This window comes from Colletotrichum graminicola (assembly GCF_000149035.1).
Source record: "Colletotrichum graminicola M1.001 genomic scaffold supercont1.66, whole genome shotgun sequence".
Lineage (NCBI taxonomy): Eukaryota > Fungi > Ascomycota > Sordariomycetes > Glomerellales > Glomerellaceae > Colletotrichum > Colletotrichum graminicola.
The window spans coordinates 161,810-187,801 of record NW_007361070.1 but is presented as its reverse complement, the minus strand read 5'-3'; the positions used below and the strand labels follow the sequence as shown (position 1 = coordinate 187,801).

General features: G+C 45.8%; 7 protein-coding genes and 1 non-coding gene across 8 annotated transcripts; 3 read left to right on the top strand and 5 right to left on the bottom strand.

Moving 5' to 3' along the window:
* Positions 1 to 9,187: 9,187 nt before the first annotated feature.
* On the bottom strand, positions 9,188 to 9,408 carry GLRG_10764 (uncharacterized protein; the record flags this gene model as incomplete). Its single annotated transcript, XM_008101449.1, has 2 exons — positions 9,188 to 9,228; positions 9,285 to 9,408. 2 exons carry the CDS (start codon positions 9,406 to 9,408, stop codon positions 9,188 to 9,190), a joined length of 165 nt encoding a protein of 54 aa, XP_008099640.1.
* Positions 9,409 to 10,662: 1,254 nt separating this feature from the next.
* Positions 10,663 to 10,753, top strand: GLRG_13271. The gene has a single exon. It is a non-coding gene; the product is annotated as a tRNA-Gln (tRNA).
* A 692-nt stretch (positions 10,754 to 11,445) lies between these two features.
* GLRG_10763 (hexokinase) lies at positions 11,446 to 13,187 on the bottom strand (the record flags this gene model as incomplete). Its single annotated transcript, XM_008101448.1, has 2 exons — positions 11,446 to 13,001; positions 13,058 to 13,187. 2 exons carry the CDS (start codon positions 13,185 to 13,187, stop codon positions 11,446 to 11,448), a joined length of 1,686 nt encoding a protein of 561 aa, XP_008099639.1.
* A 948-nt stretch (positions 13,188 to 14,135) lies between these two features.
* Positions 14,136 to 15,977, top strand: GLRG_10762 (uncharacterized protein; the record flags this gene model as incomplete). Its single annotated transcript, XM_008101447.1, has 5 exons — positions 14,136 to 14,249; positions 14,318 to 14,583; positions 14,652 to 15,054; positions 15,104 to 15,671; positions 15,733 to 15,977. The coding sequence occupies 5 exons, from the start codon at positions 14,136 to 14,138 to the stop codon at positions 15,975 to 15,977; spliced, it is 1,596 nt and encodes a 531-aa protein (XP_008099638.1).
* Positions 15,978 to 16,303: 326 nt separating this feature from the next.
* GLRG_10761 (glucosamine-6-phosphate isomerase) lies at positions 16,304 to 17,540 on the bottom strand (the record flags this gene model as incomplete). Its single annotated transcript, XM_008101446.1, has 5 exons — positions 16,304 to 16,498; positions 16,555 to 16,728; positions 16,798 to 17,169; positions 17,255 to 17,403; positions 17,477 to 17,540. The coding sequence occupies 5 exons, from the start codon at positions 17,538 to 17,540 to the stop codon at positions 16,304 to 16,306; spliced, it is 954 nt and encodes a 317-aa protein (XP_008099637.1).
* A 780-nt stretch (positions 17,541 to 18,320) lies between these two features.
* GLRG_10760 (amino acid permease) lies at positions 18,321 to 20,171 on the bottom strand (the record flags this gene model as incomplete). Its single annotated transcript, XM_008101445.1, has 5 exons — positions 18,321 to 18,756; positions 18,833 to 19,131; positions 19,203 to 19,603; positions 19,686 to 19,994; positions 20,060 to 20,171. 5 exons carry the CDS (start codon positions 20,169 to 20,171, stop codon positions 18,321 to 18,323), a joined length of 1,557 nt encoding a protein of 518 aa, XP_008099636.1.
* A 1,267-nt stretch (positions 20,172 to 21,438) lies between these two features.
* GLRG_10759 (uncharacterized protein) lies at positions 21,439 to 23,418 on the top strand (the record flags this gene model as incomplete). Its single annotated transcript, XM_008101444.1, has 5 exons — positions 21,439 to 21,761; positions 21,856 to 22,117; positions 22,188 to 22,586; positions 22,680 to 23,000; positions 23,092 to 23,418. 5 exons carry the CDS (start codon positions 21,439 to 21,441, stop codon positions 23,416 to 23,418), a joined length of 1,632 nt encoding a protein of 543 aa, XP_008099635.1.
* A 307-nt stretch (positions 23,419 to 23,725) lies between these two features.
* Positions 23,726 to 25,707, bottom strand: GLRG_10758 (uncharacterized protein; the record flags this gene model as incomplete). Its single annotated transcript, XM_008101443.1, has 2 exons — positions 23,726 to 24,056; positions 24,143 to 25,707. The coding sequence occupies 2 exons, from the start codon at positions 25,705 to 25,707 to the stop codon at positions 23,726 to 23,728; spliced, it is 1,896 nt and encodes a 631-aa protein (XP_008099634.1).
* Positions 25,708 to 25,992: the final 285 nt, after the last annotated feature.

The window sequence follows — 25,992 nt, the reverse complement described above, 5'->3', positions numbered from 1 at the left end:
TTTTTCTAAGGGAAAAGTAGCTTTATTATAGTTAATTTTAGGCTGTTGCCTAGTTAACTTAGAGCTTATATAGTAAGGATAGTATAAATCCTCTTCTTTTAATTTTTCTAAAGGAATTCCCTTAGTTAACTTAGCTGTTTTAACTAAGTAAGGATAAGAAGGATAGCCTAACTTTTGATGCTATTCTTCTGTTATAGTAAATACCTCTTCTTTAGAGGTATTATTTTCTATATTAGAAGATATATTATTTTTAGTATTTTCTAGAGATAAAGAAGGGCCTTTTTCTTCTTCTATATCTATATTATATAGAAGATTATTTTTAGGAGGATAAGTTATATTTAAATAGAAACCTCTTCTTGCTATATTAATATTAGCAAAAGGTTCTTTATTACTATTATAAAGATTTTAGTTAATAAGGAATCTACCTCCTTTATAGTGTAGAAGGCCTAAAAATATAGATATAGGAAATTCTAGTATATATAAGGTATTTTTTAACCTTATATAGTTAATTTCCCTTTTAAAGTAAATAGGAAGTAAAACAGTTCCTATTCCTTTAGGTTTAATAGGTCCTACTTCTGTATTAACTATAGGAATATTTTCCTTAGTTAATAGGTCTAGGTAAAAGTCCTTATTATTTAATATATAGACTGTTAAACCTGTATTATATAACTATTTGTTTCTTTAATTTAAATAGTTATAATAGGCCTTATAAGTGTAATATTTGCCTTTTTAGTTATCCTCTTCTAGAGGCTAGTTGGCTTAATAGTTTATAGTTAAAGTTGCTTTTTCTTTGCCTTTAAAAGGCTGTAGGTTTAAATCTAGGTTGTTAACCTTTTCTTTAGGTCTTTTATACCCTTTATTTCCTTACTTATAAGGTTTCTTATCCTTATTAAAGGGATTCTTATAATCTTTAGTAGAATTATCTTTATTATTAAAAGGATTTTTACTATAATTATTAGATATAGGCGTATCGTTTTTACGCTGGTTTTTGTCTAATATATTGTTAATAAGGGCTTCTAGAGAAAGAGGCTTTTTAGTTCTTAAAGCACTTCTCTGTCTTTCTGCCTAAATAGGAAAATAACTACTTAAAGCAGCTATAAAGACTGTTTTTTAGTCTATATCTTCTATTTTAGCCCCTACGTTATTTAATTTAGAGATATAACCTTTAAAAGAGCTAATAAACTTGTTTAAAGTATTATAATTCTCTAATTTAATAGCGTGAAATTCTAAGTATAATTATTACCTTAGAATAGGGCCTGTTTCCTTATAGGATGATTTTAGTATATTTAAAGTATCCTTAGGATCCTTTAAATTAAATACTAAAGATAAGGGATCTTTTTAAAGATTCTGCATTATAATTAATAAGGCTTGTGTTTTTTGTTCTTTAGAGATATCCTTATATCTTATCTCTTCTTTAAAATAAGTATTAAGCTTTAATAGCTTAAAAAAGAGATAAATAGAAGTAATCTAGGAATTCTAATTCTTTATACCCTAGAGACGTTGTTCTAGAGGTAATAAATAGCCTGTAGTATCCTTAATAATATCTGCTATTTTTCTAGTATTTTACTAGATTTAAATAGGTATTCTTATAACCTATAGAGGTCTTACTTTTTCTGCCTTTTTATAAATATATATCTTTATATATATAAGATATATAGGCGGCTAGAGGATTTTATAGCTGCTATTAAGACTTATGCTACCTCTTAGATAAAGGACCTTATGCTGCTTATAGTAGGACTTATACTGCCTTTATCTATAGTGGATATTTAATACTTCTTTTAGTTATAAGAGATACTAAGGGCTTACTTTTTCTGCCTTAATATTCTTATAAAGAAAAAATAGTATAAGGAATTTACTTTTATAAATAGATAAATAAATAGGCTACTTAAGAGTATATATAACTCTTATAGTAATAAAGATACCCTAGGTATATTACCTGGGCTTATAACCTGTTAGCATAACAGGTAAGCTAGTCTCTTATATAGAGAATTCTAGCTTAGGAGAATATAAGAGAGTATATCTCTTATATAAAGATATATCCTATAGAAGTAAGAATATAGGATAAAAGGGAGATATAAATACTTATACCTAGGATATAAGGATATATAGTTAAAAGAGAGTATAGTAGTTAGATTATTAACTATTTGCTTGCTTTTAGAGAGAAGGAAAGGAAACTAGAAATAGGAAGAATTCTAGCCCTTATATAGACCTATATAGCTTACTAGAATATACTATACTTACGTAAGCTGCTTATAAATTAACCCTTACTTGTGTAATATAATAACCTTAAGTAAATAACCCTAACTTAAAATAATAACCTTATAGGAATAACAGAGGTAGAAGGTAGGATCTAGAGAGATCTTAGACATTCTAGTACCTTCTCTAATCTTTAGTTAATTACGTAATTAGACATGCTTACGTAATTAATATATATATTAATCTACTAAGTAAGTAGATTATAAATATATATATCTTATATATATATAACCTCTATAATAAAGGAAATATAAGATAAAGAAGTATAAGAATACTTAGAGATATTCTTACTTCTAATAGATTTCTATAGGTACTATTACTAAATCTTAGTAGGTATTTAAGCCTTTAATATCTAGATATCTATAGTATTTTTTTTAATACTATTATCCTTAGTAAAGTTAATAGTATACTACTTATTAATATCTACTTAGTTATTATTACTAAGATTATTATATATCTTATTATTATTATCCTCTTAAAGACTACTTTAGCTATTATACTAGTTAAGATAGCTATTCTTATAAATACTAAATCTTTATAAAAAGAAAAAAAATTAAGAGATAATAGACTATAGCTTACTAGTAGTCCTTATTCTATTAATAAAGCTTTTTTTTTTAGGCTTACTAAGTAGTAAGGGATATATTCCTAAAAGCTACTGTTTTCTAAAGCTTTATAAACTTCTTACTAAACTAGGTGTTTATTATAATTTTTCTTTTTTCCTTAACTCTCTAGGCTTTAGATATATTCTTAAGTCTGTATTAAGCCTTAGTAGTGTTAGGGTTATTAGAGTAATTAGCTAGAGCCTTTTTTTTCTTTTTTATACTAAATCCTTAAGGGCGTCCTATATAAGGGTTAATATAAATTAGGTAAAGATTATTATATTCTAGATTAAAGAACTTACCCTAAGTGTTAGAAAAAGATAATATAATAGTATAAAAAGAAATCTAAGAGAGTATCTAGATATTATTTTTCTATAGTTACTAGTGCTAAAAAAAAAAAGAAGTAACTTTAAAGTTTAAAAAAGAAAGGTTTTTATTTTTTTACTTCTTTAGGAAAAAAGTAAAAATAGTTACTAAGAGGAGAATAAGGATAAATAAAAAAAATAGATAAAAAGTATAAATATAAGTAAGGGAAAAGTAAAAAGAAAATTAATAAAACTAGAAGGTATAGTTAAGCTAAAAAAGGAAAGTACTTATAAAAAGAAACTAAAAAAAAATAGTAAGTGTAGTTATATAAAAAAGGAAAGTACTACTTAGGAAAAAACTAAGATAAAGAGTTAAAAAAAATATTTAAATTTAAAATAGGTATTACTTTAAAAAAAGTATTTTTTATTTTTAAATAATAGCTTCTAAATATCTTTATTTATATTATCTATATTATCTTTAAGACTTTTAATAATATAAGGTGTAATAGCCTAATTATTACTATTATTATTATTATTACTATTATTATTATTATTACTATTATTATTATTATTATTATTATTATTACTACTATACCTTATACACTTAAGCCTCTAAAACGCTTCTAACTAAAAGTAGAAAAAAAAATAAATAGTAGCGCTATAAGCTAGGTAGTTAGTTAATTCTTCTTTATTATAAATTTATTACTAACACTACTTAGAATATACCCTTAAAGAAATTAGGTAATTATAGAATAGTATTAATCTTATTTTACTATAAGCTAGCTTTTAGTGTGTAGTCTAAGAGATTACTAAATTAATATCCTCTAATATTAAATTTATAGAAACTGCTATTATAGATCTCTAGAAGACTACTAAAGCCCTCTTAGTTTTTATATTCTAAAGTACGTTATTTTTTCTTATATTAAATTATTATCTAATAATTTTATAGTAACCTAGCTTATAGTAACTTATATAAAGTAAGCTATAATTATAAAGCTAGATATAAATCTTATTAAGTAGCTTATAAACTATACCTAAGGGCTTAAAAAGTTATAAATATTAATATAGTAAAAATTTTTATATTAAATTATTATATTAGGTTAATATAATTCTAATACTTTCTACTAAGTCTAGATTTATTTTCTTTACTATACCTCTTAAGTATCCCTATATTAAGAAGTTTATAAGACAGCTTAACTACTAAAAGCGCTATATACTTAGTAGTAAGTCTAATTATTATATTAGGTTATTATATTTCTAATATTCTTTTTTAGTGTACGCCTTATAGAAGATCTAGTTCTAGTAATTAATATCTTCTAAGAAAATAGCTCTCCTTAAGCTTACCTTCTAGCGTGTAGTTTATAATATTATAAGCAGTATTATCCTTAACCTCCTCTTCTAAAGAGAAGCTCTCCTAGCTCTACAGGAGGCCTTAAAGGATGTCTTTATCTTAGTCTTTAAAAGTAAGTATTTTAATATTTTATAAAAACTTAACTAATATTATTATAGTAACTAACCTAATAGCTATATATATAAACTATATAACTATTATAAGTAAAGACTTTAACCTTATTAAGGAGCTTTATACTATTAGTAAGTATTTAGGCTTAGCTTAAAAAGCTAAAGATATAAAGACTAGTATATAACTACTTTTATAATATATTAACTATTTATATTAACTATTTTATAGCTAGAATTAATAAACACTATACTATATAAAGCGTAAAGTATTAATAAAAAGTAAAGAAGTTAACTACTACTTCTTAGAAGTATAGTAAGATTATTAGTAAAAAGTAAAATAACTAAGCTAATAAAAAAGATAGTATTTAAGAGGTACTAAAATACTACTAAAGTAAAATTAAAGTACTATAGTAAGAAAATATTTTTACTTTAAAGTCTAAATAATTTAAAAAATATATAGACCTTAAAAGTCCTAGTGTTTTTATTTATAATTCTTAAAACTTATTTTTTATTTTTTACTTAAGAGAAAGTAAAACTAAAATAAGTTTTTAATATATACCTAATTAAAGGTCTTTTAGGAATCTAGGTAGAAGTTTTTAAGAAGAGGTATTATAATATACTTTACTATTACTACTAGCTAGGACTTATAATATTAGAATAGAAAATTTATAATCTTAATATCTTTATAAAAAAGCTAATTAATATTTTTTTATATTTTAGTAAGACCTAGTAAAGTAAGCTATTCTTAATTATCTAGCTAGGTAGATATCTTAAGAATATCTTAAATTATTTTTTAAACTAAGACCTTATATTAGTAATAGCGTCTATAAAAATAATTACTAAGTAAGTATCTAAAAGCTCTTTTAGCTACTTAAGATTAAAGGTTTTACCTCTTAAATAATTAGTATAAAATCTAAAAGCTTAATTAAAGATTCTTACTAAGCTTATTTTTTTAAGAGGACTAACTTCTTATATTATATTATACTTAAATTAAATTCTATTTAGTACTAGAACTTAGAAAGAATAAGCTATAGAAAAATTTCCTTTATTAAGAAGAAGTCTTATACTAATAGGAGTGTTTTATCCTAGGGGAGAATTCTTACTTTATTAAGAGCTACTTTTACCTTTAAGAGAAAATAGTAAAAGCAGGATAGCTTTACCTAGAGAACCTTAAGTATAGTAAGCTAGATTCCTTAGAAGTAAGTAAAAGAGGTAACTAAGGCAGTCTAAATAAAAATTAGAAATATAATAATTAATATAATAACTAACTTAACTTATATTATTAGATTTTTATAGGTACTATTACTAAATCTTAGTAGGCGTTTAAGCCTTTAATATCTAGATATCTATAGTATCTTTTTTAACGCTATTATCCTTAGTAAAGTTAATAGCATACTACTTATTAATATCCTCTTAGTTATTATTACTAAAATTATTATATATCTTATTATTATTATCCTCTTAAAGACTACTTTAGCTATTATACTAATTAGGATAGCTATTTTTATAGATACTAAATCTTTATAAGAAGAAAAGAAATTAAGAGATAGTAGACTATAGCTTACTAGTAGTCCTTATTCTATTAATAAAGCTTTTTTTTTTAGGCTTACTAAGTAGTAAAGGATATATTCCTAAAAGCTACTGTTTTCTAAAGCTTTATAAACTCCTTACTAAACTAAGTATTTATTATAACTATTTTTTTTACTTTAACTCTCTAGACCTCTAATATATTCTTAAGTCTTTAATAAGTTTTAGTAGTATTAAGGTTATTAAAGTAATTAGTAGAAGCTTTTCTTTTTTCTTTTACACTAAATCCTTAAGGGTATCTTATATTAAGGTTAATATAAATTAGGTAGGGATTATTATATTATAAAATAAAGGACTTATTTTACTAGCTAGAAGCTAAAAATATAATAGCTACTATAGGGTTTTATTTTCCCTTTTTAAGCTAAGAAAAATTCTTTTTATATATTATTATCTCTTTTAAACTAAGTTTCTTTTTATTATAAGATTATTCTTATAAATAAAAAGATTATATATTAAGAAAAGTTTTTTTTTTACTTTTTAAAAAAATATTTATAGTATATAGACTAGAACTTATATAACCTCTCTTATTTACCTTATTATTTAGTATATACTTTTTATAATAAGTAAATTACTAGCTTTATTTTTTTTTTTACTTTCTATTTAGTATATACTTTTTATTTTTACTACTACCTAAATATATAGTATATACTTTCCTTAACTAGTAAATTACTAGCTTTACTTTTTTTTACTATATAATTAATTTTTTTTATAGTAATAATAATAATAATAATAATAATAATAATAATAATAATAATAATAATAATAACTACTTAGTATATCTATTTATTTATTTTTTTTATTTTTTTTTTCTTTTTATTATTTTCTAACTTAAGGTTTTTACCTAAATATCTAACACTTTTAATTAAGTTAGGATTTATTATTTCTACTATAACTCCTAAGGCTTCCTATATTAAGAAGTATATAAAATAGCTTAACTACTAAAAGCGCTATATACCTAGTAGTAAGTCTAATTATTATATTAGGTTATTATATTTCTAATATTCTCTTTTTAGTATACGCTTTATAAAAAATCTAGTTCTAGTAATTAATATCTTCTAAAAAAATAGCTCTCTTTAAGCTTACTTTCTAGCGTATAGTTTATAATATTATAAGTAGTATTATCCCTAACCTCTACTTCTAGGGAGAAGCTCTTCTAGCTCTATAGGAGGCCTTAGAGGATATCCTTATCTTAGTCTTTAAAAGTAAGTATTTTAATATTTTATAAAAACTTAACTAATATTATTATAGTAACTAACCTAATAGCTATATATATAAACTATATAACTATTATAAGTAAAAACCTTAACCTTATTAAGAAGCTTTATACTATTAGTTAGTATTTAGGCTTAGCTTAAAAAGCTAAAAATATAAAAACTAGTATATAACTACTTTTATAATATATTAACTATTTATATTAACTATTTTATAGCTAGAATTAATAAACGCCTTACTATATAAAGTATAAAGTATTAATAAAAAGTAAAAAAGTTAACTACTGCTTTTAAGAAATATAATAAGATTATTAGTAGAGAGTAAAATAACTAAGCTAATAAAAAAAATAGTATTTAAAAGGTACTTAAGTACTACTAAAGTAAAATTAAAGTACTATAGTAAGGAGATATTTTCTCCTTAAAGTCTAAAAGATATTAAGAAAATAAAAGCCTTTTTAACTTTACTAAGTTATCTTTAATAACTAAGAATCTATTCTTATTATATAGATTAATCTAAAAATCTATTTTTATCTTATCTAGTAGATATAGGGATTTTTTAAATCTATAACTATAGATCTAGTTTTTTTTAGATATCTATTCTAACTAATCTATAGCTATAGATCTAAAAAAAAACTAATCTATATTTATAGATATCTATAGATCCCTATAGACTGGATATTTTTAACCCTATGTCTAAGGTTCGGTCTCATCATCTTCATCCAGCCGGCAGCTGATCTCTGCACATGTTAACTAAGGTCCTCGGGCGTCTTGACGGAATCGAGCGATATATAATTTGCGCTCTGTTATCTTTATACTCTGTTTAACGCCAATAATTGTGGTCTAAATACAGTGCTACCGCTTTACTAGGTACCTTGTTGTGAGGTGTGTTTCTAGTCAGCTCTAGCACAAGGTAGTAGTGATATTGTTTTAGCCGATACAACAAGACGAGAGAAGGATTCATCTTTCGACCCGAACACGATCTCCATCCGCTTTTCTTCTCCCTGAGCATCTTCCTGTTCTCCCTCCCGGGCTTGTTATGAGCAGATTTGAGGACATTCCTTGCCTTTGCGAGCTTGTAATCAGTATCAGTGCCGCATGTAAAGATATCGACCCGCCCTCTCTAATGACAGAGGCCTAGAAAGCTTGTACAGTCTTGGCGACAATGAATCTGATCTTTTGCACGGTCAAACGTTCGAAGGGCCAACAACTGAATGAATCCTCTTTCTCGCCAGTGGCCACTCGGAGTGCTAGAAAGCAGTAGTAAACTGCCTTTGGTAATATGTATAATGTATTGATAGGGATAATATAGGGAATTTCTGGGTCACTGTACGCAGTCAGGGCTATAAGGCTATCCGTGTCATCGTCCATTTGCGGCTTGTCACATTGGTGATCCGAAAGTAGGCATAGCCAAGGCTCGCGTATATGGATACGAGAACAGGCCTGAGCATAAGATGGACAGCGGTCCAACAGGTTCTCTGCCCCCAGCGCAGGCTGGGAGCGACGGCCGCCAACCAACGTAAACACACCTACTACCTATGTTGTACCGCAACAAGGCGTCGCGCGTCAACCCAATCCAGCAGCTGTGGTTCGCTGTACCCCGCTACCCTTGCAGGGCAGGGTGACATACGCCAAGGGGCAGGAAGCTGACAAGGATTGGATCGACAAACTAGAAGGCATAAAGCATGACATACGTCAAGGCTATAGAGTAGAAACGGCTCAACCGACAGATGGGCAACGCTGAAGCCTTAAAGTAGAAAGAGACGCCGGCTTACGGCGTCTTGGGGTGATATGCAAGACGAAGATTTTCACCTAATCATACACCCATCAGCGCCGTTCACCTCTTCTACCGCTTCCTCTCCTCACACCCAAGATATCACCCCCTCCGTCCACAGCATCAAAGATTCGCCAAAGGTTCAGATCCAGCGCGGTTACAATGACGTCGAACGTGAGGTGCCCCGGTCCTTCCAGCCTACCAAGCTTCGTCGACATGGGGGGAGTACCAAGCAATGTCAGTACTGGCTTTGTCCCTGTGGGGCGAAACGGGTCGCATGAGGCGATGACGAAGTGCTGCTCCCCCGAGGTCGTCAACATCGCCAGCGACTGCTACTATTGGTGCGAGCTGCCCAAGAGCGAACTTGACGGCTTTGGGTCATGTTTGAGTCGAAATGGGATAGGCAGTGGAATCTCAGGGACGCACGAGAGCAGCTCTGGTCGGTCGACAACGAGAGGTAGTTTGGTGGGAGTTGGGCTGTGGGTGTTACTTGTCACGAGTGTATTGTCCTAGGGCTTAGGGGGTGGAGGGGTGAACGGGGCTGTCGTTGAGATAAGCAGCTAATATCAGATATACCGTGTAACGCGCTCGTCCAGAACAGGGTCATGGCAGAGGAGGGCTGGGTGTTCTAGAAGGACTACACGAGGGGAGGCCACTCGGGAGAGTCAAGAGGAGATATACCCGCAGCAGGCAGCGTACTTTATAAGAAAAGCAGGTGTTCCCTAACCCTTCACCGCAAACGCACACTAAACAACCGATACAAGATACAAGGACGTCTAGCAGATGTTTCTCTGTATCTGGCACTACACACAGGAGATAGCTGACAACAAGCTGCTATCTTGCGTTCTTAACCACCCACTCCGGAAGGGTGACTACAAGAACGCCTTACTTAGTGCGCGTGCTCTTATGGGTATCAACAAGGGCAGCGGTTAGGTCAAGGCGACAGACTACACAGCAATTTTCTTGGCTATTATCAAAGCAAACCAGATGCTTTTTATATACTAGTTAGCTGTTAAAAGGGAAGACCCTGTCACGGAGAAAGCCAAGGAGGTCGAGGTAGACAAGCTACTAGTGCGGTATCTCTACGGAGTAGCTAGTACTGCTGTTCTAGTAGAGATGCAGGGGACAGTGCAGTAGACCAGGGGCTACAGCGCATATCTCTTAGGCCAAGGAGATTCTGCAGGGGGGGCGCAGGACAAGGAGATAGACCACCTACGTACCGGTAGTAGGCAGCTCCAGCCTACACTAGACAGCAGCCACAGCGACAACAAGACAACCGCATAGACGTAGAAGGAGGACCAGGTGTATCCGTAGACAACAGACCTACGATGTAAGTCGCGGCGGTGCATTGTCCTTAGCAGCGATGCTGACCAAGCACACATCGACGCTTAGTCATTGTCTCCATGTGGGGTGTTTTCTCGCTTCGCCATCTATTAACTTTGATAGTGGGTGGTGCTTTCACCAATGACAGCGGTTGTGTAGTGTAGTGGTCATCACTCCGGATTTTGATCACATCAAAATCGCTATTTTCCGGCAACCCCGGTTCGAACCCGGGCACGACCTCTTGTTTTGAATTTTTGTCCAACATTGCTTTATCCACTTGGAGGTAATCCTCACCTAGTTATCTATCCTTGTCCTCTTATTTTCCTCTTGATTATCTTTGCTTAACACATGTTTTATAGTCTTTTCTTTGCTGTCTAAATATGTATAATAATACCTATTAACTAGCTCAATAGTCTGTCTATAGGATATATCTTTTATAGTTACCGCTATGTAATAATCCCCCTGTAGCCTTAGGTTACGTCTACACTCTAATTTGCCAATGCAAACAAAGCACGGCTGTAGTTTTCTTTTTCCTTCTCATTCAAATGATGGCATGCTATGCCTTGGATCCTTTGAATTGGTCAGTCGTTACTAATTGTCTAAAACAACCTGGCGCAAAACATGTCGCCCCATCAGAGGCTGCTGCAAGTCGATGTGAATCGCCGACTGCCCACATAGATATGAATGACTTCAAAGTCCTTGTCGCCACCATGACAGAACAATGGATTGGGCCAAACGAAAGCGGTCTGACTTGCTCAGTTGAGTACAAGATGATATTAACTGGCTACATCATACGCAGTCTATCTGAAGTTTCCTGCAGCAGCCCGAACCGCGTCTTTAGTCTCCATGTCTAGCACAACTCTCTATTCCTCTAATGGTTTAAAATTTCAAGCATTCCCCCCCCCCGGAAATACCTGGCCAAAGCCCGTCCATTACGACCTCGCCGCCCATGCTATCAGCGCAGCCCCAACGCCGCTGCCGTCTCTGGCCATCCCTATCTTGATCATTCTGTCTCCACGGTCGCCGATCTCGGGGATCTCTCCAAGAGCCTCTCGAATGTGCTTCTCAAAGTTGGGAAAGTGCTCAACCAGAGATCCATCGACGCCAATATCAATGGTTTCAACCTCGCCCTCGGGCTCACTCATACATCGATCCCCAGAGCCACCCGCCGGGCTCGCCGACTGCTTTTTCGGCACGGTGATGCGGACCTTGACCCGGAGCCAGCTTGCCAGGAACCTCCAAAATGTCTGGACGCCGTACAGGATGGGCTCCAGGACGTTGATACCCAGACCCCAGCACTGTGAAAGCGGTTGTGCGACCGTCTTTGTCTTTGCTTCGAAAATCCCGGACTGGAGGGCGACCCCGGCAATTGCGACAGAGGACAGTCTCGCCGATCTCCTACCAATTGCTTCCGAGAGGATCTTGATGGCTTTCGCGTCGTTGGTCGATACGTGAGTGGCTCCCAGCACTCTTGATATTTCGCCGCGTGCGTGCTCGAGCTCGGGAGTGTCGTCCTTGACCACCATGGATAGGAGCGAGCTGTCGATACTGTCGGGCACGTGGAGCAATGAGCCCCCAGAGACCTCGAGTTCGAAAATGCTCGGCCGGGTCTGGATCAGGTCGACGAGGATCCGTCTGAGTATTTCTCCCAGGTACATGCCGGATATCCTCTTCTCAAAGTGCTGATCGTCGGGGTTGACCGAGTCCCGGTCCAGCTCGCGATCGTACTTTGTCGTCGGCAGCACCTCGAGCTTGTTGTCGAAGCCGCCCCACTCCGTGTTGAGAGCCATCATCTCGCCCGGCCCAGCGTCCCGGAACGCCTTTGTGGAATGCAGCTTGGCGATGCGCGAGATGCGCTCCATGTAGGCGCCATTGGTTCCCGTCCCGAAGATGGCGCCGACAACGTTGCTGGACCGGCCCGGCGACGTATAGGCTCGGGTGGCCAGAGTGCCGACCGTGTCGTTGGCCAGAGCGGTGACCACCAGAGGCAACTGCTGCTCGTCGAGGGCTTCCTGCAACATGGCGCAGGGGTCGCGTCCTACCGCATCGGGGATGTCGAACGACTTTGTCCAGTAGAGCAGAGTGCCCTTGTCGATGGCGTGTTGGTCAAAGGTGAAACTGAACGTAAAGCCCAGACTCTTACAGTGCTTCCTTCGCGCTTCTTCGGTAATGCTCTCCTCCTTCAGCACGCGGGCCCATGTCTCCAAGTCCGAGGGACGATGCTTTTCCAAAAACGTCTTGATCTGCAAGGCGATGAACTTGAAGAGATGTTTGTAGGTTGGTGCGGTCATGAGGTCTCTTGGGATCACCGCCTTGGACTGAGTAAGAGAGTATGTGGAATCCCCGTTCAGCTCGACAGAACACACCCTTAGGTTGGTACCGCCGAGGTCTATGGCCATACAAACGCCCTTTTCCGAGCCATTGGGAAGGTTTGTCACAAAGGACGGAATCTGACACATTGACGTGCCATCCCGCTGGAGCCCCTCGTCTGGGTCATGTTAGTGCGTCCAAGTCAATGGGAGAGAAGAAGAATCAGGTACTTACTAAGCTGCTTCAGAAAGTGGCGTGTCGCGCGACGGACCTCCTCCGCCGGGAAGTCAAAATCATGCGCGATTCTCCGTGCATGAGCTACGGACTCGGGGACCCGGCCTTCCCTGGATTCGGCGGGAGACATCTGGACGCCGATTTCCAGCAGAGAAGGGCGCTTACGGTGCTGGTTGGGGACACAGTGTTGGCTTCGAAAGCTGGGGGGGGGGGGGGGTTCCATGGGTGGTGTACAACACCACCTCTCTCTCTCTCTCTCTCTCAGCAGATTAACCCGATCAAGTACCCAAACATCTGCGGCAAAGTTCTGGGAATTCACACCGGAGGCTGGGGACATGGCAATGAGAAGTGGCGGGCGTTCGGAGGAAGGCCATGTCGTCGGAATGCAGCAAAACCTGCACCTGTTCCGTCGACCGCGTGCGCGCGCGCCTCTTGCAACATCACCACCCGGCAAACACGGACCGGAGTTGCCGGGTGGGCCGTTCCAAATTGCCCAGAAATCCCTCCAATGACGGTTCTTCGGCCTATCAAGAGAGCCAGGTCCAGGCTCGCTCGTAGCGCCAGTCGTCGAATCTTCAAAAAGCCGGTGGTCCCCGGCGCAACCGGTGAACAACAAACTTAACCCCCGAATTTACCTGTTTCGCCGGCCCCCTCCCCTCCCCCACAGAGCCCAGCAATTGCGGGCACAGGAAGAAGCCGCAAACAACCTGCGCTCTCCGCAACCCGTTCTGCGCACAATAGAGTGGGACTTGAAGGGGCGTGTTAGTGCATAAGCTGTTGACAATGTCAACTCAGCCGGCGAGAGACAAGACGGCGACCCGGCCTGAGCCGGAGGAGTCGGGCCTGAGCAAAGCCCGGAAGGCGTGTGGTAAGCCGCAAACCCCCCTCCGCAAGGACACCCACCCTTCTCCCCCCCCTGGTTGTTCCGTGGCTGCGGTGGCTGATGCTCGTGTGCCGACTCAGTCAATTGCAGGAAACAAAAGGTATGCTATGCTTAGTTGACACCCGCTGTCAAGTCTCAGCTCTGACGGACGGGTCCCCCTCCCATTGCGGACATAGATGAAATGTAGAATCGAAAATGGGTCCGCATGTCGAAGATGCTTACGGGCGGGAGTGCCTTGCGTCTTTGTACCGCGGGCCAACGTACGTTCCTCCCGTCCTGTCGCTCTCGAGGCGGCTATGCTGCGGCTTCGTCTGACAGATGTCTTGTTGTAGTCAGCATCGCATCGGGAAAGTATCTCGCTTGCGTCCCTTCTGCAGGCAAACGAGCAGAGCCCGTTGTTAAACAAGTCCGTCTTTCTCCGTCTCAAACGGATCGAAGAACACTTGGGGCTGCCGCCCTTGAGCAATGTCGACGAGCCCGAGTCGCCTCCGTCTCCGGAGATGACGGCACTGGAGCCTGGGACGCCTGGGGAAACTTCACTCGGCGCTCTCTGGGGTGCGGTATCTGTGCTCAGAAGAAGCTGCTCCTCCAATGTCAGCTCAAACATATGGGACAAGGTCATGATCAAGCGCCTCTGGCTGTCGTATGTCCACCCCTTTTACCAGCCCCGAGCAAGCTACCCTTCGGACCGCTCACACTAATTTCTCGCAGATTCCACGAGTCCATGCCGGGGCTGCACTTTCTCCCGACAAAACAGACGTTCTCGTCTCCGAGACCACTCATGCTGGCCTCTATGCTCTACTGCTCCAGCATCAGGGGCTCGCCTGACGTTGCCGTCTTGGCGCCGGATTACTTCACCGTCTTGTGCAGCGCCATCTCCCAGCTGTGCATACCGCAGAGCGAAGTCGGCCAGCCTCCTGACGAAAAGACTTCCGCCGAAGAATGGGCGTTTCAAACGGTGTTGGGTATCATACTCGCCGGCCTGCTGAGGGAAGCCGTCGTGAAAGAGACCGGGGTCTGGATATCCCTCGCATACCGTCTCATATTGGAGCATTGCCCCTCTCATACCGATGAGCGATCTCGCGAGTGGCGACGTTTGTTCGCCGGCTTACAGGTAATGCTTCCCTTGCGCAACTGTAGAGTTGCGGCACTGACATCTCCAGATCGTGGATCTTGAACATGCGTCAATCCACCTGTCGTGTCCTGTCATTCCCATCGAGGCGCCGCTTCCAAGACTGAAGATCCCACTGCAGGATCAGTTATATCGGTTGTCACGGATGATGCACACAGGTTTGACTCACTTTACGGGGAGGGGCCTCCCGACAATCTGGTCGTGCTTCGAAACCGAGCCCACCGTGGCGCAGATCTCTTCTGTTTCGTTCAGCGGGGTTGACGGCGCTGTCATCCGCGACTGGGCGCGGCAGCTGGACGACTGGCTCGTGGAGTTTAGTGACAAGGACTTTGAGTCGGAGCACGAGAAGAAGCTCGTGTTCCGGCAGTACATCCTGCATCGACTCCTTGTCTTGTCTATATACCACCCTGCCAGAGGCTGCAACCTGTTCTCAAACACCACCCCGAAAGAGCAGCACGAGCTTCTGGTCTCTGCTAGAGCGGCCGTCAAACTCCAGATGTGCGACTCTTCGATATGGTCTAATTGGGATTTGGTCATGATCACGTGGGCTGCTCTTATCGTACTTCAAGGAGTGGACGGAGGGGTAGGGGAACCTGAAGGTGAGTCTTTCTCGTATTACGAAAACAAAGTGCGTTGCCAAAGCTGACGCATCGTGCACAGATTTAGAAAACGTAGGCGTTCACCTGCAAAGGTTGAAGGAGATGTACGAGCCGAAACCCAGCCTTCGGGGAATGCTGGCTGCCCGGCTCGAGCAGAAGCTTCAGGGACTTCACACGCCTGCGTCTGGGGATGCCGAGGGTTTTGAACTAGAGATTCGCAACCTGGACAACTCGTGGTACATCTTTGACCAGTCCAGCCTTCAGGCTGGCTATAACTTGTGGTCGTATGAGAACCAGGGCGGTTGAGAGGGCCAATCCCACATATAGTCTTCCCCAATCATTCATACATGGCCGTTTTTTGGTACCATATGAAGAGATTGAAATGTGGCACAGGCCCAGAACCGCTGCGTATCGAGTTTTTACGTATCGTGATATTACATATGTACCGGGTGAACTCCACTAGACCGCTTATGGGGGTTTACAGCGACTATATCCATCAATAACCGTTTCTAAAGTCTGCTCGAAGCACAAATCAAGCCATCAAATCATTCTAGCATATGACTCCTCATAGATACGTAAGACGTATCTGCAACGGATATGATCCCTTTCCCTAAATCTCTCCAGGGCCGTCTTTATATGACGGGCCACGACGTCATGCGAGATGACATACTATCCGGCGTCAACTCCACAAGATGATCTTCAATGAAAGCCGCCTTGTTATCTGCTGGTGTATGAGGAGGGCTGGCGAGAGATACGGTCCTCAGTCTTAGGGGCAGCTTCTGCTCGAAACCCTTGCCCAGTCCGACCTTCTCGATGCTCTTGAAGTACTGCGCGATAAATTGTCAGAAATATCTCCCTGGGATGCCATGGGATTTTTACGCACCTTGACCGTCTTCACCTGCAACTCCAGAGTCGCATCCTCATCTGCCACGATCATCGAGTAGGGGTGGAGTTGGAGACACGACAGCGTCCACATGTGGTTAACCCCGCCCTCGATCGCTTTCTGGAGCGCAATGGACTTGCTTGCTCCGTTCACGATGATGACGACTTCCCTCGCCTGTCCAGTCACTGTCAGTCGAGTCCCACCCCGCGCGCAAGTTCATTCGTTTTGGAGAGAAACTCTTACTTCCATAATCGTCTGCACTCCGACGGTCAACGCCATTTGCGGAACCTTGCTCAGGTCGCCGCCAAAGAAGCGGGCATTGGCGCGTATGGTGTCCATGGCCAACGTCTTCACCCTGGTTCTGGACGCCAGACTCGACCCCGGCTCGTTGAAGGCAATGTGGCCGTCCGGGCCGACGCCGCCGAGGAAGAGGTCTATGCCGCCGACGGCCTTGATCTTTTCTTCGTAGGCAGCGCACTCGGAATCCAAATCAGGCGCGTTGCCGTCGAGGATGTGGACATTCTCGGGCTTGACGTTCACCTGGGAAAAGAAATGGCGGAACATGAAGCTGTGGTATGACTCTGGGTGTGCCTGGGGAAGCCCAACATACTCATCCTAACAGTGACAATTAGGTTGGATCCAATATGGAGACATAACATGCGGTATAGCACTCATATAATGCACCGTCACCAGAACGTACCATGTTGAAAGTAATGACATTTTCAAAGGAGATACGGCCGGCCTTGTATTCAGTGACTAGGATCTCGTAAATCTGAATGGGGCTGCTGCCTGTAGGAAGCCCAAGAACAAAAGGCTTCTCTGGTGTGGGGTCAAAGGTCCTGATGCGATCTGATAGCTGTTAGAGGACTATGCTGTGCGTAACGGACCTTTGTCGGACTGGAGCAAAGGGAGGGGGCCATACCCAGGATATAGTGGGCGACGTGGGCGGATGCGGACTGGCTGTCGGGTCTGATGATAAGTCTCATGTTGATTCGTTTTGCTCTTCGATGTGTATTCAAGGTTGTGAGTGGAGAAGTAAGTAAGCACGTTAGGGGTATCAAAAAGATGCTGTTGCAGGTTATGGTTTTGGTTGAAAAAGAAAGGGAAAAAAGAGGCAAGGTGGAAGAGAGCAAGCAGCAGTCCTGAGAGATGCTGATGGTCCTTTTGACTTGCCTCGTCATTTCGGTGACTTTGAGTGTCATAGAGTCCCCAAATTAACATCAAGCATAAACTATCGGCGAATTGCCCGGCTGCCGGCGTCTCTCCGCCGGTATCACCGGTAGCTCATTGAGACTCATTTTGTGGATGGGGGCCCTCTGGGACCCGTCAACCCCACGTTACCCGTTCCAGGCATCCGGCAGATGAGCTAGCTTGGTCCCGTGAGTACCGGAAGTCTGGGTCTCTCCATGCAAGCAAACTGGGTTTCTGCCTGTGCCATTACCATGGGAACAAGAGGGAGGGGGCTGCGGAGTGGTGCGTTGGTCACACGTATCACGGCGGCACGTCACATTTCATGGAACACTTGGCGAATCCTGAAAAACCATAACTTTATACTGTAACCCGCCTAGGCTACTCAGACTACACTGCGGTCTCATGCCGTGCATAATTGGAAAGGCTGTGTCTTCTCTCTCTCTCTCTCTCTCTCTCTCTCTCTCTATATATAGATCTTTGGATCACGGTCTCTAATGCTGCAGAGAACGTTCCATCGCGGATTTCTCCAGTTACACTAACCTTCCAAAAACACCACCCTCCATCACCCCTACACTCTACTCCTCCTTCGCCTGGAGCATCTTCTCGCTGTATTTCGAGCCGGCCTTGAACCACCACGCACCAACCAAAATAGCGAGTCCGCCGACAACAACGCAGGTGTAGTTCATGTTGGCGGGCTCGACGGGCATGACATAGGGGAAGGAGAAGAAGACAATAGCAAACGTCAGCCAGCACACCGTGATGCCGTTCACGATGGGCCCCAGGGTGGGGCCCATGTTGAAAACGCCGCGGTGCATGTTCCTGCGCCCGGTGAGGAGATTGGTGAGGATGGGGAACATGTAGGAGATGTTGTTGATGGTGACGGCGGTGCCGAGGAGGGAGTTGAAGGCCGTCGAGGAGCCGAGGTAGAGGCATCCGAGCGCCGCCACGATGGCGGTGACGGCCATTTGGGAGTTGATGGGAATCTGCCACTTGGGGTGGACTTTTGACCATCTTTTTGTTGATAGGATTCTGTCAGTTTGACGGGTTCTCAGGCTGCTGCGCAAGGGCACGCGAGAAAAAGACTCACACTTTGGAGAAGGGCATAGCGCCGTCTCGGGAGAAGGCCCAAAAGACTCTTCCGGTGCTCAGCTGGGAGCTGACGACGCAGGGGCCCAGGGCGATGAAGAGGATGAAGGTCAAACCGAACGCTCCACCGGCGCTCTGCGTGACCTGGCGGAAGAGCTCTGCAAGCGGCAGGCCGGTGTTGGTCGTGGAAAGGGCGTCAAAGTCCTGGATGGAGAACATGAGGGTAACCAAGTAGGTGAGGCCAGTAACGAAGGCGATACCGAGCGTGATGGCAATGGCGAGGGGCGCATTCCTCGACGGCTGTGTTCCAAGCATCAGTAATGGGTCTTGTGATGCATGCCGCGCGTCAGGGAAACTGCAGATGGACTCACATTGGGCATCTCCTCGGTGATGTGCGTGACACCGTCGAGCCCGCCAAGGCTGTAGAGCGGGTTGACCAGGCCCGTGATGAAGCAGATCACCTGGTTCTCCCAGCCCGTGTTGTTGATCCAGGTGCGGAAGACGAAGTCGGCGTTGCGGTGGGTGGGCGCGCACGCGGCCACGGTGACCATGACGACGAACCAGCCGATCTGCAGGTAAAAGAGGGAGAACTTGTTCAGCCCGGGGATGATCTTGTTGCCGTACATGACGATGGCGGCCGTGATGAGGTTCAAGCCCTGGTAGACGATGAAGGTCTGCCACGCCTGGATCTCGAGGTCGCCGTGGTAGACGGCGATCATGGCCATGAGGATCTGGGCGTAGATCAGATTCGTCGAGGCGGTTGTGAAGATCCCTGGGGGGAGAGGGGACTCGTGCGTCAGTATGAAGAAAAAAGCAATCGGTAGGGGAGGAGGGGGGAGGCTGGGACGACTCACAGCCGAGCACGCTGAACCAGCCGGTGAAGAAGCTCAGCACGCCGGTCAGCTTCTTGGGCGCCACGGCGGCGATCCAGTGGTACATGCCGCCCTCGGTCGGATAGGACGACACGAACTCGGCCAGCGACGCGCCGAGGAAACACTGCAGCAGCGTGACGAGGATGAAGCCGTAGATGACGGCGCCCGGGCCGCCGGCGTTGATCTCGGTGATGAGGCCGAGACCCAGACCGGTCCAGGAGATGGTCGTCGTCGACGCGAGGCCAATGAGACTGAGCGTGCTGAAGTGACGCTTCAGCTCCTGCGTGTGGCCTAATCAAAGCGTCAGTATACATAGTTCGATGCCGGATGATGTTGATGACTTGGAAAAAACGTACCCATCTGGGCCAGACGAGCCTCGTCCGCATCGAAGCTCTTCTCCGGCGCAGCAGCATCGAGGCTCTTTCTCGGACTCGACGGGATGTCTGTGATCGATTTGGTCTCCGCCATTGTGCTTTGTCCTTTTCCCACCTCGCGGTTGCTTCTACTTACACACAGAAGATAGAAAATAATCGTCAATCAGACACAGTTGTGATCGCGCGCCCATCGTGAACTCAAGCTACACACATCAAGGGAGGCGTGGGCGTCGCAATAGACATTATATCCATGGTTCGAGCCGTGCAATGCCCACGAACCTTACAGTGTTTTCGTCCCAAATTACCGCCAGTCCACAATTGATAGCATCTCGCCAGGCCCCCCCCCCGTTGGACGATCCCACCAGTCAGCGAAACTGGAGGACAACCCGAAAAGGAGCCGCTGTTTGCCGCGGACTCGATACGCTGTTGGTGCATGTATCTTCTAGTGTTGTTCTGCAGGATGGGGCATATTGATTACATTATGGAGCTAGCGTGTCGAGTAAGGAAGACGAACAAGCAGCGGGAGAGATATGGGAAAACAGCCTCGGTCGATAATACCAATGGAGCAACATCGTCACCCGGCCAAAGCCGGACCGGGCTCCCAACCCCGCCCTTTAACTCGTCCGAGCCCGTGCCACTCACTTCATCTTGACCCATCGGGATTGCATGAATGCGGAGAGATACCACGGTCCCGCCAGGGTCAGGGGAAACCTCGAATCATTAGCAAGGGAGGCCCCTGTTGAGGCTAGGTCATCAAGCATCCCCCCCCCCCCCCGGCTTCGTCTCTTTTGACCTTCTCTTTTCTTATTCAACCCCGGCTTGATATCATGCGCTCCGATATCGTCCATTCGGGGATGATCCGAATCGCCGCCCTGCCATTGGAGAATGGCATCGTTCCACCCGTTGGAAGAGAACGCTTTCCCCTCCTTGGTGATAGAAGTGATACCCAGTTCCCACATCTCATTATCGCGTCCCCGTTCTTACCTAACAAGGCCATTAACACATACCGACACGGCACGGCGGTCCCCTCCCCAGGTACCGGGTTGTCAAAGGTTATCACGGCAGCCTACTTCCGTCGTTCGTTGGTCACGCGCGGGCAAACAAGGGCGCCCCTCTGTCAAGACGCAAAGTGTAATGACGACTATCCCCGGGGTCCTGCACCGGACGGTTAGCTTGCCCCGCGGCCCTTGGCCTCGGTATCAACACAATGCGTCGATATGCTCGTATATTAAGACAGCCCGGGCCCCAGGGCTCCCAATCGGCGTCTGCCGGGTTCCTCAGGACTTCTGCAGCATCGCCGAACGTGTCTCTCCCCTACAGCACGCCGAGCTCTTCCTCTCCTCCGAGTGGCCTGTCTCACGATGATCTTCAGCACGACAAAGGCAGCGGGCATCCTGGCCCTCACGGCCGGCACGGCGACCGCCTCGTCGTACGTCGCCTCTATGCCCGTCAACGCCCAGGGCCTCTTGAATGAGTCTATGGCCTGGATGGACCAGTTCTATGATAGCTCCGCGGGCTACCTCTACGACTTCAGCGCCGCCACAGCGCTGAGGCACGAGACGCGCAGTTCCGTCTGGTACGCGCTGGGCCTCCTGGCGCGCAACGAGGGCGACGACGCCGCCCAGGCCGCCAAGATCATTACCAACACCATCGACGCCCAGTTCAAGGTCGAGTCTGAGCAGTGGTAAGCAATCAATCGCAACCGGGACCCCCCGTCCTTGTCCACAAAGAAGAAGGCTTTGCACAGCAAGAATGCGTTGATCTGACACGAATATCAGGTACGGCGACTACCAGATGTACCCCGAGCAGCCGTACGTGGGCACGCCGGACTATCTGGGCGTCATCTACAACTCCTGGGACCCCAACTGGCGCGGCTTCATCGGCACGACGCTCATCATGGCGCTCGAGGAGTTCCCCCACCTCCTGAGCAACGACACGCAGGACCTCATCCTGCAGTCGCTCTACAACACCACCAAGGGCGACGAGTACCGCGTCGGCGGCGTCGACGACGACAACCTGTACCCCTCCTACAGCAACCCCGTACGTGGTCCCTCATGTTCTATCCTTTTCTCCGCCGGGAGAAGCTAACCTCTCTCCCCCCCCCCCCAAGGCCATCATGCGCGCTTTCGTCTCGGGCTACACCGGCCGCCGCTTCGGCGACGCCAACATGACGAAGTCGGGCGAGACCTACGCCCAGGAGATCATCGACCTCTTTGACCGCGCCAACACGCTCTCCGAGTTCAACTCGGGCACCTACACAGGCGTCTCGCTCTTCGGCCTGATCCTCTGGTGCAAGTACCTCCCCGAGGACTCCGTCATGACGGTCAAGGGCCCGCAGATGCTTTCTCACACCTGGCAAGCCGTCTCGCAGCTGTGGCACCCGGGCATGAAGAACATGGCCGGCCCCTGGGACCGCGCGTACGGCTACGACATGAACCGCTACGTCAGTCTGATGGCGCTCTGGTTCTGGACGCTGATCGGCAAGGAGAACTCATCCATGATCTCCAAAGTGAGTGAAGCCTTGCCCCATTCTGTCTCTGTCCATTCGGGAAGACGGTGTTCCGGGTGAGGACAACAGAAGAATATACTAACCGCCCCACAGCCCTTTGTCATGTCCCACTCCGCCGACTACGCCTGGGCGCCCCTCTTCGCCGTCCTCGCCAAGTTCCACGAGAGCCTCCTGCCCGAGGGCCTCGTCGCGAACCTGACCACCTTCTCCGGCGAGCGCACCTTCGAGGCGTCGACCTTCTACCCCCCTTACGACCTCGTCCCGCGCAACATCTCCTCCTGGCTCTCGGACAACCTGACCATCGGCGCCGAGTCCTTCCGGGAGAACGTGATCGGCGGGCCGTCCATCAACCAGGCGTCCTTCAACCCGGCCGTGATCCAGTGGAACACCGGCGATGAGATTTCTTTCATCTCGGTAGGTTTTCTCCCCCCCGCCTCCCCTTTCTTTGTTCTTCTCTCCTTTGGACGACCAGAACTGTTGTTGGCCCAACTGACACGCCTCACAGCTCTACCCCACCGAGATGGAGCTCGCCGTCGAGGTCGCCCCCAACAAGCTGAGCCTCAGCTACCCCAACGGCACCGCGGACTCCATCTTCACCTTCGTCGTCGGCACCTTCCTCAAGAAGCCCACCGTCACCGGCTGGGCCGACGTCCAGGGCCTCGCCGTCAACGTCTCGGGCAACGTCAACACGTCGTACGCCCTGTCGTTCGGCGGCTCCCTGGGCGGCACCGACTCGCCGATCCGCGACTTCGAGTTCTGGAACTTCACCTACACGATGCCCAGCGGCTTCAAGGGCACGCCCAGCGTCGTCCTCGACCTGAAGCTGCTGTAAAAGGTGTGGCAAGGTCTCTTGCGATGTGCTCCCAGATGGAGAAGTAGGGAGGGGGATGGATGGTTGGCATCCGGGATTGGTTTAATAGTTTAATTCTTGGTACATATTATATGAAGAAGGGAAACCCAAGGGATCCCAGGACTCGTGGAAAGTCTATACGGTCATAAAGCGACGACGTAATATCAGTCAAACATCAAACACGTTGAACAGTCTTGACTCATTTCATTTTTTCTGAAAGGGCCACCTGTTGTTGGGCGATTATTACAACTAATTAAACAAGTCGGTATCATATCCCTATCTTCTTCTTTCAACCCTGGAAGAAGGCCAGCAGGCCCCTCTCGACAACGGCGCCGGCGACACCGACGGCGGCGACGGTCCACACCCACTTGTTATCGTACTCAGCGACACTTGGCCAGAAGCTGTTCTTGTCGCGCTTGTACTCCCGCAGCTGCTGGAGCTTGAGCGGGTTCTCCTTGGTGTAGCGCACCTCCTGACTGGCCTCGGTCTGCTTGTCGCCGCCGAGGTAGCGGAGGATTACGTAGTTGAAGACGGGGCCGAGGGCGGCGAGCGGGTGCATCATGCCGGCGCTATAGAGGAGGACGGGGAAGGAGAGATGGCAGAGGGCGTCGCCGAGGTAGCTGGTTGGTCGGCTTAGTTAGCGGGCATACCCTTTCAAGAGGTCCAGGTTCTGGGGGTGAGGGTCAGTGGGTCGGTCAAGACTTACTTGGGGTGGCGGACGATGCTCCAGACGCCCTCGCGGTTGAGCTGCTGGCTCTTGCGGGAGTGGTCCTCGAGCTGGGTGTCGGCGAGGGTCTCGAGGGCGAAGCCGGTGGTGAAGAGGAACACGGCCAGGCTGTGGAAGGTCTCGGGATAGTGGGTGAAGGGCGAGGCGGCGGCGCTCGTGAGGGGGGCGCGGAAGGGCAGGGTGAAGGGCAGCGAGATGAGGGCCTGCAGCGCGGCCTCGGGGAGGAACATGGTGAAGAAGGCCTTGTCCCAGAACTGGGGGTCCTTCTTGGCCTCGACGTAGCGGGCGTCATCCTTGCCGCGCTTCGCGCTGCGGGTGACGATGCGGTAGAAGAGGCGGAGACCCCAGGCGCTGACGCCAGTGAGGAGAAGCTTCTGGGTATAGCCGAGCGAGCTCCAGGCGGACGAGAAGGAGAGGCCGTCGTAGAGCACGCGCGTGCCGATGGCCGACCACCAGGCGTTGGCGACCTGGCCCGAAGGCCACAGCCAATCCTTGGCCTCGGCTCGGTTGGTGTACCGCGCGACGGCGTACGTGACGGTGCTGAGGCCGGCGTGGAGGCCGAAGGATGGGAGGAGGACGTTTTGGACGAGGCCGAGCGTCGTCGTCGTCGCCGTGTTGATGGGGTTGCTCGGGTGAAGGCTGAAGTGGGATGCGTACCGATCCTGTTCGGCAACGGACGCTCTGGGAAGTCTGCTGTAGATGCGGTCTGCCGACGGGGCCTTGTCCTCAAAGTGGGACGCGTAGCGGTCTTGCTCGGCTCCCGAAGCCCTGGGCATGCTGTCGGCGGCGTGGTCGATCTTGCGGCCGGCCTTGTCGGCCTTGTCGCCGAACCAGCCGGCAACACGCTCCTGGCTGGGAACACGAGGGAGGTTGTCCCTGATCTTGTCACCAGCCTCGTCGAGTTTGTGACCGGCCTTGTCGGCCTTGTCGCCGAACCAGCCGGCGACGCGCTCCTGGCTGGGAACACGAGGGAGGTTGTCCCTGATCTTGTCACCAGCCTCGTCGAGCTTGTGACCGGCCTTGTCAGCCTTGTCGCCGAACCAGCCGGCGACGCGCTCCTCCTTGGCGGCAGCGCCACCTGGGAACTTCTCCTTGATCTTGTCGGTGAACTTGTCAACGGCACCGTCCCAGTGAGCGCCGTAGCGGTCCTGCTCGGCACCCGAGGCGTCGGGCAGGTGGTCCCGAACCCAGGCGCCGGAGGGGCCCTTGTCGCCGCCGAACCAGCGCTCGTAGCGGTCCTGCTCGGCGCCGGAACCGCGGGGCATGTTCTGGCGGAGCTTCTCGGTGGCTTCATCGCCCTTGCCACCAAACCAGCCGCCATAACGGTCCTGCTCGGCGCCGGAGCCACGGGGCATGTTCTCCTTGACCTTCTCGGCGACCCGGTCCATCTCCTCGCCGGCCTTTTCGGCGGCGCGCCCGCCGAACCAGCCGCCGTACCGGTCTTGTTCCGCGCCCGACGTCGCGTTGGGCAGGTGCTGCGCCGTCGGGATCTCGTTCGTGTTCACGCCCAGGCGGGCGTTATAGCCTTCTCCTCGATCGGCCATTGTGCTTTTGGCTGGGGCTCAATGGTTTTGTGTGAGGGAGGTTTCGGAGGGAGAGAGAGAGTGGGTGTTGGTGATGCGATGGGAGGGATTGAGTGAGGAACTATGCGAAAGGGAGGGCGGGAAGAGGGGTTTTATTGATGGGATTGCTCGGATCTAGAAGCTCTGGGGGAGAGACATATGTAAAAGTGACATGATCGGATCGAGACAAGACTGGGGGAAACCAAGGGAGACCAATGGAGAGAGTGAGGGGGGGTGAGAGTAAGAGTGAAAGTGAGAGAGTGTGAG